General features: G+C 44.9%; 1 protein-coding gene across 5 annotated transcripts in view; it reads left to right on the top strand.

Annotated features, from left to right (window-relative positions):
* Fbh1 (F-box DNA helicase 1) overlaps nucleotides 1–14,923 on the top strand; it is a 34,197-nt gene extending 19,274 nt beyond the window's left edge. For all 5 annotated transcript variants that reach the window (XM_021182539.1, XM_021182545.1, XM_029473017.1 and 2 more), the window contains exons 9-21: nucleotides 477–645; nucleotides 1,267–1,489; nucleotides 2,219–2,306; nucleotides 2,405–2,491; nucleotides 3,129–3,265; nucleotides 5,681–5,780; nucleotides 5,875–5,996; nucleotides 7,874–7,949; nucleotides 8,346–8,543; nucleotides 8,992–9,117; nucleotides 10,269–10,375; nucleotides 13,736–13,867; nucleotides 14,457–14,923. In XM_021182539.1, the coding sequence (XP_021038198.1) occupies nucleotides 477–645; nucleotides 1,267–1,489; nucleotides 2,219–2,306; nucleotides 2,405–2,491; nucleotides 3,129–3,265; nucleotides 5,681–5,780; nucleotides 5,875–5,996; nucleotides 7,874–7,949; nucleotides 8,346–8,543; nucleotides 8,992–9,117; nucleotides 10,269–10,375; nucleotides 13,736–13,867; nucleotides 14,457–14,627 (1,736 nt within the window). In that variant the 3' untranslated portion in view covers nucleotides 14,628–14,923. The remainder of the gene's footprint in view (nucleotides 1–476; nucleotides 646–1,266; nucleotides 1,490–2,218; nucleotides 2,307–2,404; nucleotides 2,492–3,128; nucleotides 3,266–5,680; nucleotides 5,781–5,874; nucleotides 5,997–7,873; nucleotides 7,950–8,345; nucleotides 8,544–8,991; nucleotides 9,118–10,268; nucleotides 10,376–13,735; nucleotides 13,868–14,456) is intronic.
* The last annotated feature ends 2,353 nt before the right edge of the window (nucleotides 14,924–17,276 follow it).

The raw sequence follows: 17,276 nt of genomic DNA, 5'->3' as shown, positions 1-17,276 counted from the left end.
ACGACGACTACACTCCTCCTCCTCCTCCTCCTCCTCCTCTCTTAAATACCTGTGCTATCTTTATATTGTCATTTTGTTGCCTAGTTTTACCCTGCACTGGTGTTTATTTCTAAGTAGATTGTAATCTTTTTATTATTTCTCAATGCTTGGCATATAGGTGACCATGTGAAAAGTACTCAGGAAATATTTGTTAGAGAAATACAAGTTGATTAGCTGGATCAGAGCAATCCTTGAGTCCCCTGTGCATGATGTTGTTGCTTCAGAGGCATGAATAACCACTAGTGCAGCAACAGCTAGCTGTGACTTAGTTCTTGTTTCTGGTCTCCCACTTCTTTCAAGACACAGCTTTAATCAATTTTGAAATCAGCCTTAATCTTTAGTCAGAGGGTAGATGTGCCCTAGAAAGGCCTGAATGGGGATCCTAGTGCACAGTTACCTAATCAGAGGGTCACAGTCTTTCCTCTTTGCTTCCACAGGCACTGGGAAGACTTCTACCCTGGTCAAGTATGCTGAGAAGTGGTCTCAGAGCAGGTTTCTGTATGTCACGTTCAACAAGAGCATCGCAAAGCAGGCAGAGCTTGTCTTCCCCAGCAACGTCATCTGCAAAACCTTCCATTCCATGGCCTACAGTCACGTCGGGCGGAAGTGAGCATCTCGAGTGCTGGTGTCACATCATGTGGTTACTGTTTTCATGTGATGGTCATTATGATCACACTTACTGCACTACACTGAGAAAATTTCATGCTCCATGTACAAGCTGGAGATAGAGGAAGAGCTTAGATGACCCACACTTCTACACCACCAAAACACTTTGTTTACACATAGCTATCCCTGAGAAGGCATTCTGGTTTCTCTGGAATTGAGGCATGGAAATTCAATATTGTCAAAATTCTGAAGAGTTTTAGGCATTCCTGGGGAGGGTGAATGCAAAAACCTCCCATGTATCCGAGTCTTTATGGACATGAAAACTGAAGGAGCTGTGTGTATCTTACTGGGTCAGGGAGTGACTGTTTGCAGAATGAACCATACTAAAACCAGTAGCAACTGTTGTGACTGACTGAATACTAGTTGTATACTCTGGGTTGTCACTTGTGAGTGCATGAGGTTTAGGGCAGGCTATTCCAGTTCAGATGTGGCTTCTAAAACCATCTTCCCTGTGTATGATGCCTGGAATTATCATGTTGGTTATGAGAATGAGAGATATGGTCCATAGCACAATGCCTGTGAAGCTCAATATCATTCACTTGGGGTATGCATTCATTATAGGTACCAGCTGAAGAAGAAGTTGAATCTCTTCAAGTTGACACCCTTTATGGTCAACTCCGTCCTTGCTGAAGGAAAAGGTGGATTTATAAGGGCCAAGTTAGTGTGTAAGACTCTAGAAAACTTCTTTGCATCAGCTGATGAAGAGCTAACTATCGATCATGTGCCCATTTGGTGCAAGAATAGCCAAGGACAGAGAGTCATGGTTGAACAGAGTGAGAAACTGGTGAGTTTCCGGTGTGCTCAGAAGGAGGGGCCTGATGTGATTTGTGTCTCTCTTTTCCTCAGCACCACTTCTAGAAGTTGAGCATGGATAGGCGAGTCAAGTGTCTGTCATGACAACAGTCTCATGGCATCTGCTTCTGTGAGGAGTACTCACAGGCGTCTATCTCCCTTAACTCTCATAATGTCCCGCTCGCTGGGTTTTTGTTTGTCTCTTTATTTTTGGGAAAGGGTCTCTGTGATCCAGGCTAACTTCCAACTCAAGACTCTCCTGTGTCAGCAGCTGCCCTTGTGCTCCGATTACAGACAAGTGCATATTGTATCATGTACTTTAGTTTTCCCATTACAGACATGAAAGGACTTGGTTGTAAGAGCTTAGACCTCATGCGGTGATTGGAAATCCCTTTTCAGTTTTTTGGTTATGGTTTTTCACAGATTTTGCTTGTGAAAGAAAATGTGTTCCTTAACTTAGGAATTGTCCGTTGTAAGTCTATAAAAACAGTTGGGTCTTTGATCTTTGCTCTGCTGTGCCTGCTGGGGCCTCAGCCTCTCACCCTCTGAGCACTTGAGAGCTCAGGGTTAAAACTCTAGAGAGCGCTGAAAGGGGTGGGTCCCTCTGTGTTCTGGGGTGACACTTTGCTCCCACCTCCCTTGTGGGAGCAGAAGTATGATCTCAGGGTACTGTCTCTTCCAGGGTCTTAAACTTTGGGTTCCTGTGTCACTTACTTTTTAGAATGGTGTCCTTGAAGCAAGCCGACTCTGGGACAACATGCGGAAGCTGGGGGAATGCAAAGAAGAAGCATACCAAATGACACATGATGGTGGGCCGCTTTCCTGTGTCCGTTAGATGATTTCCTGGGTCGGTTAGGTGGAACGGCTTTGCTTAGGAGTTGTGACTCTTTGTTCCTACTTCTTCTAGGCTATTTGAAACTCTGGCAGCTGAGCAAACCTTTGCTTGCCTCTTTTGATGCCATCTTTGTGGATGAGGCCCAGGACTGTACCCCAGGTGATAAACTATTCAGGACATCAGTAGTCTCAAATACATAGAAACAGCATCATGATTATATAAGAGGACATATACATGGAATAAGTTATTCTTATTGTGATAAAGAAGAGGAGTGAATGATTCTTAGTCTCTCAGAAGTTGGACCCAAAATTCCCACAGCTGTCTGTTCCCCGCCTGAAGTTCATTTGTGCTCTTCTTCCATGTGTTTTACTAAGGCTGGTCTGAAGTTGCTGAGCAGCCGGCTCCTCAGTGATAGGAACCTAGCCTCATGCTGAGTGAGAAACGTGGTCAATGTAGACTGAAATTTTATGCTGTGTGACTGATAGGGAATATAGACAGTATTAAAATTTTAACTTTCTAGGTATTTTGGAGATGTTATAATAGAATGGAAATTTTTATTTGCTTATATATTTTCTTATGATCAATTCACCCAGGAATAAAACTAACCTGCATCCCTAGGACCAGATACCATTACTGTGCCCATGGTAAAATAGAAAGCCTGCCCTGCGGGAAAAGAGATTATTGTCTGTCGTGGGCTGGCTTAGTTTACGTTTGTTTTCTTTCTTAGATATGGCTTATTTTTGCTGTGTGGATTGTTGCCGTTCAGATTTCTCACTTTTCCTCTTATTGGTTGCAGCTATCATGAACATAGTTCTGTCTCAGCCATGTGGGAAGATCTTTGTAGGGGACCCCCACCAACAGATCTATACCTTCCGAGGTGCAGTGAATGCTCTGTTCACAGTTCCCCACACCCACGTCTTCTATCTCACACAGGTAAGAGCCTGTCCTCCTCCTCGGGCCCAGAGCAGATAAGCAAGCATTCTGTCTCCTTCCTAGTCCATACTGTGCCAGCACTGTGGGAGGTGTAGTTCATTCTCCACAAACAACAGCTTAGGATATTGTCACAGATAAAGCCACAGGCCATTCATGTTGCTTTGGTTTTTTCAGCCTTAACCTTGATTTTAATGACAGTGACAGTTTTAGAAGTACTGGTCAAGTAGTTCTGGTATGTCTGTGTGCTGAGACTTGTCAAGTGCTTTTTCTCAAATTAGACAAGTACAGAAGAGCCATCTGTCTCAGGGTTTCCAGGGTATGTGTTATCAATATGCAATGTGACTGGATGCACTCAGGGTCCTCCACTGCAAAGCCCCCCTCCACACACACACACAGGGGGGCGGGGGAGAGGTGTTACAAGCATCTGTATACATTATTTGGAGTTATGTAAAAGATTCATTTCTTCTCTTGCATTACAGGATAGCATAAGGTTGCTTCCTTTTCAGTCATGTATGAATTATTTTACAAATAATTTAATCATGGTTCACTCTGAATAGATTATAGCAGCAAAGTCCTCTTGAAAGTCATGTTTTCCTCCTATTAGTTGCAGCTGTGTGACATAGTTCATGATGTAGATATAGACATCGTTGATGAAATAGCTGGGCTGTTCATGAAATAGGCAACTTTATTGCTATTCACTAAAGTATACCTTGCTTGGGAAAAGAAATGGATAATGGAAGTTTGGAATCTTTCCAGCAGAGGTGGTGATTGTCTTAGGGTTTCTATTCCTGCACAAACATCATGACCAAGAAGCAAGTTGGGGAGGAAAGGGTTTATTCGGCTTACACTTCCACAATGCTGTTCATCACCAAAGGAAGTCAGGACTGGAACTCAAGCAGGTCAGGAAGCAGGAGCTGATGCAGAGGCCACGGAGGGATGTTCTTTACTGGCTTGCTTCCCCTGGCTTTCTCAGTTTGCTTTCTTATAGAGCCCAAGACTACCAGCCCAGGGATGGCACCACCCACAAGGGGCCTTTCCCCCTTGATCACTAATTGAGAAAATGCCTTACAGTTGGATCTCATGGAGGCATTTCCTCAACTGAAGCTCCTTTTTCTGTGATAACTCCAGCTGTGTCAAGTTGACACACAAAACCAGCCAGTACAGTGGTCAAGAAAATATGGTCTTAGGCTGAGTGTTCTGAGTGTTGAAGGATAGGAACATATTCAGGTAGATGAGAGAGTGATGGGGGCAGCATGGGTCAAGGCAGAGAAACATGGCGATTGTCCATGGTGGCTTTTGTTTTCAGAAAGGAACTCCCTGTGTGTCTGTTCTGTCTCACAGGCTGGCTTTGAACCCACAGTCCTCCAGCCTCAACCTTGACTGCTAAGGATTATGGGCATGCACCACCACACCTGACTTAAAGTGTTTTTGTTTTGCCTTTTGTGTTATTAGGGATTGAAACCAAGGCTTGTCAAACAGGCACTCTATGTGTGCTCTGGATCCCCAGCCTAAAAGTCCTCATGTAACAAACAGGTGATAAATTGATGTTGGAAGAGGTCTTAGAGGCTAGGGCAAAATCTCTGACCTCTCTTCACGTTTGCATAATTTAAAACCCACAAGATGTGACTTGAGAAAGGGGTGAGGGGAGATTTTCTTAAAAGAAGTTAGCAGTTGCTGTTGAAATATCGTTGCAGAGAAGTGCTATTCAGAGAGTGGGGGATCCTTAGAGCAGGGCATTTCCTCCTCTCTGTATTATACTTCTCTTTCACAGCAGGAGAGCAGTTAATTAAAATGTTTGGGCAAGATTAATGTGACAGAGGGAGACAGAATTGAGTGTGAGAACAGAAGTCAGGTCACATAGGTGAGACAAGAAGTTCAGTGTCAACTGAAGCTGAAGACAGTGGTAAGAAAGGGAAATGGTGAGTGTGTGTGGGTGTGTGGTGGGGAGCGACCTGGGTGATAGACTGTTCCAGGGTTCCAATGTAGAAAATCCGAAGAGTGGGGCTAGAAAGTTGGCTCAGAGGTGAAGAATGTGCGCTTGGTGCTCTTGCAGGAACTCCAGTTCCAATTCCAGCACCCTTGTTAGGTCACAGCCTCCTGTAACACCAGCTCCAGGAGGGTCTGCTGCCTTTTTCTTCTGCTTTCTTTTTCACACTGTGTTAAAAGATGCACACCTGCTCACATATCCACAAACACATGCCTAATTAAAAATAATAAAAATAAGGTTTTCTTAAAAGGAGAAAATGCTACTGTTAATAGAAACAGTAATTTTTCAGTTGTCAGGCTCCTGTTTGTGTCCAAGTGTCTTTAGAAGTCTCACGTTCTTTTCCCAGGAGGTGTTGGCAGTGACAGAAGTGAGCTCACATATCACTGGGCAGGTGGCTGAGTGCGTTTGTTGTCTTGTTTCTCCAACAGAGTTTTAGATTTGGTGTGGAAATAGCCTATGTGGGAGCTACCATTTTGGATGTCTGCAAGAGAGTCAGGAAGAAGACGTTGGTTGGAGGGAACCATCAGAGTAAGGCTCTCTGTTGACCATCTGTCTGTCTTTCCCACCAAAGCTCCTTGTGCTCTACACATTGATTTGCATGGAGTTTGTGATTTCTCCTAAGGTGGCATAAGAGGTGACATAAAGGGACAAGTGGCTCTGCTGTCCAGGACCAACGCCAATGTGTTTGACGAGGCTGTCCGGGTAACAGAAGGAGAATCCCCTGCAAGGATACATTTGATTGGGGTAAGAGTAAATTTGTGAATAATGTAAATAAATTTCATGCACATTAGGGTCTCCTGTAGAGGAAACTATTTGGGTTTTGAATTTTTCTCCCTGGGCCACACTGTGACCAGACACTCTGATTGTGCTGATGAAACAATCCTGTGGAGTGAGCCCCTGGTGATGAAAGAGAACTACTCCTCCTACTACTCCTCCTCCTCCTCCTCTTCTTCTTCTTCTTCTTCTTCTTAAAGCAAACAGCTTCCATCTTTTTAAGATTTATTTATTTATTTATTTATTTATTTTTATGTATATGAGTACCCTGTAGCTGTACAGATGGTTGTGAGCTATCATGTGGTTGCTGGGAATTGAACTCAGGACCTCTGCTCATTCCAACCCAAAACTTTATTTATTATTATGTGTAAGTACACTGTAGCTGTCTGTCTTCAGACACACCAGAAGAGGGCATCAGATCTCATTATGGATGGTTGTGAGCCACCATGTGGTTGCTGGGATTTGAGCTCAGGACCTTCGGAAGAGCACTCAGTGCTCTTACCCGTGGAGCCATCTCTCCAGCCCGAGAACTCTTTTTATATGTGACTGTGCCTAGAGGCTTCTGGCCGCCAGGGTCTGCTGACTGTGTGTTGACTGTTAGTATAAGCACTGTTGGGCAGCAGCGGCTATCTGAAAACAGAGTTGCCTGCCTGGCTCTCCCTCTGGCCCCATAGCTAACTGGTATGAAGGGGGCAGGTCACCTTTGTTTGCTCATCTCTGCCTCCAGATGAAGCACTGCCACGCCTTTGTCTCCCTCATGCACAGCTGCAAGTAAGTGACATTGTGGTGCATGAACTTGGAAGCTGCTGCATGAGGAGAGGGTGTTTCCGAGAGCCTACTGTGTGTTCTCAGTAAATTATTCAATCTTTTGTTGTAAAGTAAATACTGCATAGACATTTTGGCACCGAAAGGGGAAAATATAATAATATAATATAATATAATTATTACATTGTAGTATATAATTCCAGTATTTCCTAAAAAAAAATCTTAGTTTTGCTAGTTATTTTTGTCTTTGTCCTTATAAGAGTGTATTTTTACATCATGGCTGGTAGGGTATACATAAAAGTGCTGTTGTTTTCACTCAGCTTGTCAGTTTATTTGGTCGTTGTACTTACGCCTCTCAGATTTCCAGTAGTAGTCACAGTTTAGCTGATTTCATGGTTGAATGGCGATAGTAATTTTGGAATATCATCCATGTTGGAAATGGAGTGTGTCGTTCTTCCTCTCCTACCTGTGATGTGTGTCATGGCACTAAACCACACACTTGATGTAAATCACAGTGTACATTGTTAGTGTTAGATCCGTGACCCTCACCAAAGGAGGAGAGCTTGTTAGGAATGGAGTCCTTGTCACTGCTGTCTCCTGTGCTAGGCATGGGTCTCTGTGAGTGCTAGAGTCAGTCTGGACCCAATGGGAGCTTCTTAGGTAGAACAGGAACAAACACGGTACAGTCAGGACCTTTCCTCCAAGAATCGATTTTAGATTACAGAAAAAAAAAAAAAAAAACAGCAGACGCGCCAGCAATTTATCGTGAGAAACAGCGATGAGTGGCTTGCCTGCAGCTCTGTTCTCAGTTGTGCCCATAGTCTAGACATTGTGCAGTGTGAAGGGCACACTGAGCTTGCCTGTGTACCGATGACAGAACACTGCACAGCTTGGCCTTTCCTTTCTGAAGCACTGGTAGAGTCTGAGGCAGCAGCCTGATGCTCTGTGGTCTCTCTCTGTGTGCTGTGGCCATATTTGAGATTGGTTTCTAAGAAATCATCTCATTTCAAGATCTCATCTCTGGATTTGTTTTACTTTAAAGAAAAGCAAACAAAAAAACCCCACTGGAACATTTTTTTCAGGGGATTAAATCGTTTGGATTGGACAGAATCATTGACATTTGGACCCTTCTTCAGCCAGAGGAAGAACGGAGGAAACGTGAGTACTGGCTCGGGGGGAGCAGCACTGAGCCAGGGCCTGAGCCGGGACCTCCTTCCTCTGAGGAAGAGGGTTTACCTTCCCCCTGCAGGGGCACGAGGGCCTGTGCTTAGAAGTATGCCAGGGTTTCCAGCTCCTCCTCAGGGGCCTCATTGGTTGCCAGTGTTGTCCTCTCAGCCACTTCCCCTGCATGCTTCTGCCTGTCTGGGCAGCTGGACGCTCCATCTTCTCTGTGGTACTTTTCCTCCTTGGACTGTACTGTTTCAGATCTCTTAATTGATGAGATTCTCGAGCATATGGCTTGTGATGCTCAATTGAGGACCAAGAGGCCACTGTACTGACTTGATGATGGACACACAGTGAGTGATCATTTCACCTGATGTGTCTCCTCCTTAGGAGACCTCATCATCAAAGACAGGTTCATCAGAAGATGGGTGCATAAAGAAGGCTTCAGTGGCTTCAAGAGGTATGTGACTGCTGCCGAGGACAAGGAACTGGAAGCGAAGATTGCGGTAGTTGAAAAATACAATATCAGGATTCCAGAACTGGTAGAAAGGATAGAGAGATGCCACATAGACGATTTGGACTTTGCAGGTAAGGAAAGTGGCTGTTACCTTCCCTCCAAGAGGAGGAGTAGATTGTTTCTTGAAGTATCTCTGCATCTGTACCTGCCAGAAGCTGTGCTCTAAGAGAATAAGTAAATAAGGAAGCGGAGCTGTTCTTTTCCCACTGGCTCTTTTTATTTCTATCCCACTTTCAAGCCACTGGAATAGAATTTTCTAGACCTGCTCTGCCATGTGTGACTTTGGACAAGCTGGAAAGCCGTCTTCTGTGTATAGAGTGAGCATGGGGTGTGGTAAAGTTACTTTGGGCATACTTGAATGGCATACTTTGAGGTATTCCTGTGACTAAATTTTTACTTTCTCAGTCCTTCTTCCTCCTGTGCTCTTTTCCTGTGCTGGGCACACCTGCAAGGATGCTAGTCTCCTCTTGGATTTTCCCCTGTGGGGCCCCCATCTAACTTGCCGTGTTTGTTTTTTAGAGTACATTTTGGGCACCGTGCACAAAGCCAAAGGGTTAGAGTTTGACACTGTGCACGTTTTGGATGATTTCGTGAAAGTGCCTTGTGCCAGGCATAATCTTGCCCAGCTTCCTCACTTCAGAGTTGGTAAGGACACTGGAAGGGGACACAGCTCCTGGGATGTTCCTGCTTTGTAGCTGGGAGGTGACCGCTTTGGTTTCGATGGGATAGAATGGCCTCCTGTTCTAGAACAAATGTAATGCCTAGTCCTAAACTTCTGATTGTTAATACTGTGGTTTTAGAGAATTCAGGCTTCCACAGGGCCTTTCTTTCAGGAGGCTGGTAGGTGTTAAGTCACTTTGATGTCCCTGTGGACACAACAGCCCATCAGCATCATATACGAGGTGTCCTAGCCTCGTACAAACTCAAAATAATAGTTTACTTACCAATGCAAAAACCTCTGTGTGTTTGTTACTGTTTGCAGTGCTAGTGGTTGAAAGAAGAGTCTTGCATGTTCAGGTACAATATCCCAGCCTGCAGAGTACCTGCTTCTCAGTTTCTGGCTTCAGTGAATTCTTGAGGCTTATTGTTAAAGTCTGTACAGTGATGCTTTTGTTTTGATTTTTAAATCTCAGAATAAAAGCAGTTGAGTTTATAAACCAAAAAACTCTCTTAATATTTACATACTTTTTTAGACACCTGCTGTGTTATGATATGGCTTACACATTGCATAGTCCATCCATTCAGAGTGTCCACACAGCTCAGTGGCTTCTAGTCTGTTCATAGATTGACTCATCTAGTTTGCTACGTATTGAGACTTGGAGGTGACAGGTGGGAGGTGGGCATATAAGTGTATTATCATCCTGTGATGTGAGGCAGTTCCAGATCAGTGACTCATCCACACAGACACTGTAGGAAAGTGGGAGGAGCACAGACCTCAGTTCAGCTCCAGCCGGTAGTTAGTAGTGGGTCACAGACAAGAAGAAAGGGGCACAACAAACATTAGACTCCATTGGCTCCACTGCACGCATTAGTATCCAGTGGGTTCATTGCAGATTTTGAGTCGTTAACTAAGATGTAACTTAAGACTAAAAAGACTAAAAAGAAACCAATATTTTGTATAAGTAGTTATCGCGGGTTTGACTTGTTTTTTTCCATTTGGCATGTGTAGGAAACCTTTGTATACACGGCTAGCAAACACTGAGAGGTTTATAAGGAAGCTAGTGGGGAGTTAGAAGCATTTGGATGACAGATGAGTTTGCGGGCAGGCCTTTGATTGTTTGCCCTCCTTTGTTTAGAGTCGTTTTCTGAGGATGAATGGAATTTACTGTATGTTGCTGTTACTCGTGCCAAGAAGCGGCTCATAATGACCAAATCCCTGGAGAACATCCTGACTCTGGCTGGGGTAAGAGGACTGGGAAACAGGAGTTACTTTCCTTGTGTTTGAGCCACACATGATTTGAGAGATCAACATTAGGCCTAACGAGTCCCTAAGATAGTCTGTCGTGGTAGTGCATGCCTTTAATCTCAGGGCAGAGACAGACTGATCTCTATGAATTTGAGGCCAGCCTGATCCACAAAGAGAGTTCCAGGACAGCAGGGCTCGTTACACAGAGAAACCCTGTACAGAGGCAAGGTTACTGAAGCGGGTAGGGTCTAACAAGTGGTATGAGAATGGGGTCTGTGCCAGACTCTATAGGCTTGCTTAAAATGTCAGCGGTTTTCATACCATTCTTAACTCTGCATGTGCTCAGCTAATTCACGTATCCTGTGGGAAAACTGGCAAGTTTGTTTTCTAAAGCTACACTTCTCCCTTCTGCTTCTTCTGAAATGGCAGCTGCTTCTTGCAGTAGGCTTTCCAAGAAGAATTCACCCTTCTGGGGAACATTACTCTTTAGGCATTGGGGCCAAGTCCCGTTGGAGACTGAGGAAAGTGAGCGGGTTCAGACCCAGTCTTCTATGTAATCCTCAAGCTTTACCCGCCATTAACAACTTCCTCTCCTTGCCTGCCTTATCTCTGTCTCTGGCCTGCTTTTCACAGGCACAGGATAAATGAATTCAGTCAACCACCCTTGAGTTTGTATTAACAGTTCCTAGGATGCATCCTTCCTGAACCAAAGAGATTTAAGTTGGGAGTTTAAACTGTAAGTGTGAAAGCTGACAGAGGTGCTTTCGCCTTCAGTGTTACATTAGTGTTTGGACCTTTAATAAACCATTCTGGCACATGACAGCTTCCCAGTAGAAGTCTTACAGAACACAATAATCATTTCACACTGTGAGTTAGGTAGCATTTTACCTCTGGAAGTGTTGAGACAGTAGAGTTGAGAAAAGAATCCATGAAGGCTGGAGAGGAAGCTCAGTGGGTAACAGAGCTGGGCCCTGGGAGGAGTAGATAGCTTAGAAGGGAACCAAAGCTGTCAGCTGATACCACTAATAATGTTGTCTAACATTCTTTTATGTGTGTAGAATCATTATGATTCGAAAAGACACAATGAATTTGTGTAGCTGCTCTGGGAGGACTTGACAAGAATCTGTTACTTAAGGAGTTCAGGCTGTCAGTTGTTAGGACTCAGTTGGAACCGGAATGTTTGTGTCAACGTTGTTGTTGCTTTCGTGGAATGCTTGACATACACTAACGAAAGAAAGGTGGTTGTGTTTCAGCTCACAGTTCATAGGGTTCATCATGGTGGAAAAGATGTATTGCCGCAGTGCAGCTCATACCTTGTTTTGTTTTGTTTTTAATATTTTTTATTAGGTATTTTCCTCATTTACATTTCCAATGCTATCCCAAAAGTCCCCCATACCCTCCCCCCCACTCCCCTACCCACCCACTCCCACTTTTTGGCCCTGGCATTCCCCTGTACTGGGGCATATAAAGTTTGCAAGTCCAATGGGCCTCTCTTTCCAGTGATGGCCGACTAGGCCATCTTTTGATACATATGCAGCTAGAGTCAAGAGCTCCCAGGTACTGGTTAGTTCATATTGTTGTTCCACCTATAGGGTTGCAGTTCCCTTTAGCTCCTTGGGTACTTTCTCTAGCTCCTCCATTGGGGGCCCTGTGATCCATCCAATAGCTGACTGTGAGCATCCACTTCTGAGTTTGCTAGGCCCCGGCATAGTCTCACAAGAGACAGCTATATCAGGGTCCTTTCAGCAAAATCTTGCTGGTATATGCAATGGTGTCAGCATTTGGAGGCTGATTATGGGATGGTCCCCCGAGTGGGGCAGTCTCTGGATGGTCCATCCTTTCGTCTCAGCTCCAAACTTTGTCTCTGTAACTCCTTCCATGGGTGTTTTGTTCCCAATTCTAAGAAGGGGCAAAGTGGCTCATACCTTGTTAGTGAGGTAGCAGAGAAAGAGCTATACAGGGAAGGTCAGGGCCAGGGCAAGCCCCAGATTGCTCCAACTGGTTCCCACCTCGTACTTTTCACCACCCCCAGGAATGTCATAGTATGGATCCATCTATTTTGATTAGACAGGGTCTGATTGTCTTTAGAATTACCCTCACAGACACATGCAACAGCATGCTTCACTAATTTGTAGTGAATAGATTCTCTATCAGTCAGCCTGATAGTGAAGACTATTACAGTAATTCTGTTTCTTCTATTTTTCTGTAACACATAGAAAAGTCCTGCAATAGAGAACCAAATGAATCAAATAGTGGTCACAGATAGTGAAAAATTCAGTAAGTAGCTTGTTGTTACCCAGCAAATGTGGAGTCCCACTTTAGTGGTCAGAAAACATGTGCAGTCTGCTAATATGTCTATACTGTATAGAACTCTGGAGCCACCCAACCTGAGATGAAGGGCCCTGGCCTGGTGGCACCTACACTTGAGATCGCTAATGTTCTGTTGGGTGTTTGCTTGCTGTGTGCCAGGCTCTAACCCTCCCTTGTGCTGTGGTGTTTCCTCTTTATGGAGACAATGTGCAGATAGAAGAGCTGCAGGAACCTTCTCTCCTGTACGCTGTGCAGACAGGAATATGCTGGGTCGGTTTGGACTTTGGTGCTGGGATTGAACCAAGCCTTGAACGCTATCAGAAAGTGCTGTAACTGAACTGCTTCTTCACTGAGGCATCTGTTTCTTACAGTTCTGAGGTTTTGCTCACCTGGTTTCTAATTTATGCAGATAAATCTCTGGGTCAAGCATAAGTGTGCCTACAACTTTAGCCCTTGGAAGGGAAGGGCACGGGGATTGGGCGTTTAACCCCAACCTGGACTGCACAGTGAGACTTTATCTCAAAATAATAATATTGCAGTTGGTAATAGGGTCTGTGAATCCAAAATAGTCCTGAAATATCATGGTTTTTTGTTTTGTTTTGTTTTGTTTTTGTTTTTTTAAAGATTTATTTATTTATTTATTATATGTAAGTACACTGTAGCTGTCTTCAGACATTCCAGAAGAGGAAGTCAGATCTCGTTACAGATGGTTGTGAGCCACCATGTGGTTGCTGGGATTTGAACTCCAGACCTTCGGAAGAGCAGTCGGGTGCTCTTACCCACTGAGCCATCTCACCAGCCCGAAATACCATGTTTTTATCAGTCTCTTTTATAAAATCCTAGCAATATTACCAAAGAGCTCATTGGACTGTCTGGAGTGCTGTTTCTTGGCAATAGTACTGGAGTTGGGAGCATTAGAAAATGAGGACACAGGCAGTGGCTCTCTGCTGCTGCCTGTCTGAAGGTGTAGAAGGTCCTCCGCTGGTAGAGGTTTCAAGCAGAAGGCAGCAGTATTGCCATTCATCTCTCTGTCTTTCTCCTTCACAGGAGTATTTCTTGCAAGCAGAGTTGACAAGTAACGTTTTGAAAACAGGAGTGGTCCACTGCTGTGTGGGGCAGTGCAACAACACCATCCCTGTGGACACCATTCTTACCATGAAGAAACTGCCTATCACTTATGTACGTTCACTGTGGGAGTTAACTCACTCAGACACCTTTTATTGCTTGTGAGTCATGTGTCTGTCTAGGTTCTGGATGAGGAAGGTAATGGAGTCATTTCTATAATGCTTCCCTAAGAGTTTTATATGGAAGCATGGCAGATATGAGTTCTGCCTTTTTGTCAGAGATGGAACTAATGATCTAAAGTGAAGTTGGGTTGGATGACTGGTATTTCCTGGGTGTGCTAAAGACTTCCAGCATGGGAGGTAGAGTTAGGATGTGATACTTCAGAGGGGAGCTGTTTACCTGGAGGACCTGGTTCAGTCTTTCTTTGTTCTTTATCCCTTTCTTATTCTCTGGTGCTAGAAACTGAGCATGCTAGTTGTGTATTCCAGCGCTCAGCAGTCCCTAGTTCTTTATCTCCTGATGGGATGATTGTGTTAGTCCTCTAAAGGACTGGGATGGAGCTGAGTCTAGATCAGTGATCAGTGGGTGTGCACAGCCACAATGAATCAGCATGTTAGCAGATGTGACAGTAATTCAGTGCTTTTTAGTGAAAAATTTTTATCCTTAGATTGTCCCTTACTCTTTTTCTTATCCATCCTTGTAGAGCAACAGGAAGGAAAACAAGGGTGGCTACCTCTGCCACTCATGTGCAGAGCAGCGGATCGGGCCTTTGGCATTCCTGACTGCCTCCCCAGAGCAGGTGCGTGCCATGGAACGCACTGTGGAAGACATAGTGCTGCCCAGGCACGAGGCCCTGCTCTTCCTTGTCTTCTGAGAGGCTGTGACTCCACGTGCTAAAGGAGCCATTCTGGGCTGCATTTCTGCTCACCGGAGACTCTGAGTTCAATCACAGCATCTCTGAGGAGGAAGATACCAACCAGAGTGGACCTGCCATTTCCCCGTTCCTTACAGAGAGCCAGTTCCCACTTGCCTGTCCTCCACATGCCTCAGGCCAGGGAACTGGAAGAAGTTCTTTTGATAAAAAAATCATTTTATGTATTTAAACTTTTATTACAAGGTTTCAATTAAACAGGTATTGAGCAGTGGCGTGCCACTGTGAAGTCTAGCTTCGGTACTGTCATTTCTAAGCTTTCTCCTGTCTCTGTTCCCTGTCACTGTTCACATCGTCTTCATGCTGAGGAGTGACACAGGAGCAAGCCATAGTGGGTCTTTGTTATTTAGAGTTTACGGAATAGACAGGAAAGTGGCATGTGTTCAGAAGACATGCACAGAGTGGCAGTAGCTGGCTCTCTGAATTTCTTGTTGGTACAGCTGGAGATTAAAACACTTGCAGGAAAGTTATGGTCAGCAGTCAGTGAGAAGAGGACAGGGAGTCACTAAGGGGGAGATGGGAAATTGGTCCCCTCATTACTGTACACAGGGGTATGGGGTGATGCCTGTGATAAAGGTAACTTCATACAGAGACGACCAGCAAAAAGACCAGAGCACGTTGGTGTACATTGCTGTACTGTTTGAGATGTTTGCCAGCTAGCAATTCCTGATGCTGGTGGCTGGTGGCCACCCAGAGAACTGACCATGCTAGCCTCAACTCGGGCCTTCCAGCATCAGCTCTTAGGGCTCGCTCCCGTTATAGTTTGGATGATATGTTAGGGAAGTCAGAGAAGGTGAAGACTAGAGTTAGAGTGTCAGCAGGATATGATGGCTGATGGGCTAACCCATGGTAACATAGTGGGCTAGTTATCACAGCACAGGTAGTTTTCAGATGACCACCATAGGCATCACCTACTTTTTAAGCCACTTCAGATCTCTAGAGTCAGAAATTTGAGCTCATGTCCTAGCAGGTGGTGGTTAGCAAGTCCTACAAATGACCCTGAGACACTGAATTTTGAGAACTTCTTTTGCTATTAAGAAGGTAGAGCCAGTTGTTAGTGCTTAGATGGACGTGGGTACTGTGATAGGGTCTCAACATGACCCCTGCTTTTCCAGATAGCTGACGGCAGCTTTCACTGATAAAGAGAAATGGGAGACACGTAAAAGCAGTGCCGAGTAGGACTGTGGGGCTCACAGAGGAATCCAAGAAGCATCACCCAGGAAGCATTTGTATGAAGAGCTCTACATTGTTAAAGAACCCCGAGCTAGAAATGCAGGTTTGGGGGTTGCAGCATAGGTGGTAGGTGAGGTAAATAAATTGAAGGGCCTCAGTGAACTCAACCTTCAGGCATGAGAAGAAGAGCAGAAGTCTAAAGCAAGGTGGGAGACAGAGGGCTTGGAGTACAGAGAGCTGAAGTGGTCTACAAAGGTGGTGACAGCAGATTTCAGGGAATGGCCATCATGGTGGGGTTGTCACTGTGCTCAAGAGAAGGAAGTTTGAGAATAAGTGGGCATCAGTATCTTAAAGAGACCACATGAAAGAAAAGTGAAGCAAGGTCCCCTGACTGGATGTCAGTGGTGATGTCAGCTGACCAGGCCAGCAAGGCTGGGGTACACAGCTCCCTGTAATCCCAGCATTCAGGAGGTAGAGGCCAGATGAGCACAAGTTCCAAGCTAGCCTTGGCTACATGGAGGACTCTCATGCTGGAAACTAAGCGGCAGTGAACTTCTGCTCTTCTTATTCTCCACAGCCCTGTCGGATGAGCTCGCCGAAGCCCTTCCATCTATCTACCTCACCTACCACCTGCACCTTGCAACCCCTAGCACTGGAGTCTGTGAGTGACACAAGAGAGGGGACAAGCCAGGGTTGGGGAGGGAATCCCGGATTAAACCACTGTACAGGAGGAGGACAGGGTACCAAGGTAATACCAGATATTCCCAAACAGCATACAAGGAGATGGCTGGAATCTACGGAAATAGTATTTAAAAAGGCAAGTCCCAGAGATTGAGAATAGGGCTACTATCTTACCTTTTATAGTTGTGATAAACACCATGACCAAGAGCTACTTACAGAAGGACATTTGTTGGCTCACAGTTCCAGAGGGAGAGGCCATAATGATGAGGAGGACATGACAGCAGGCGACTCTGACAGAAGGCTGGGTGGTCACATTTCTGTCTACACTGAGGAAGCAGAGAACGAGCAAGAAGTGGAGGGAGGTTATGAACTCGCTAAGTCCAGTGACTTGACTTTCTCCAGCAAGGCTCCATCTCTTAAAAAATGTTCCTTAGTCTCTGCCAACAGTGCTACCATCTCAGGACCTTTGGTGGCTGTGAAGGTTTAAATGACGGTTCCCTTCAAATTCACATTAATCATCGTAGGCTGGATGGTGGGATGTAACCTAGTGTACCACTGTAGAAATCAGTATGGAGAATCCTCAGGAATTTTTGCCTCTGTAATCTCCACGACGTCATAGAACACTGAAAAAAGCAGCAGCCATGTGCAGGAACCACTTTGTCCTGGAAAGACTAAGTGTCCACAAAGGTTATTCTAAAGGAGGGTTTGAAGGTTGCATTCTTTTTTTTTTTTTTTTTT

This window comes from Mus caroli, chromosome 2 (genome assembly GCF_900094665.2).
Source record: "Mus caroli chromosome 2, CAROLI_EIJ_v1.1, whole genome shotgun sequence".
Taxonomy (NCBI): domain Eukaryota; kingdom Metazoa; phylum Chordata; class Mammalia; order Rodentia; family Muridae; genus Mus; species Mus caroli.
Note: the sequence above shows the minus strand (reverse complement) of the source record. Positions and strands in the feature narration are given on the sequence as shown.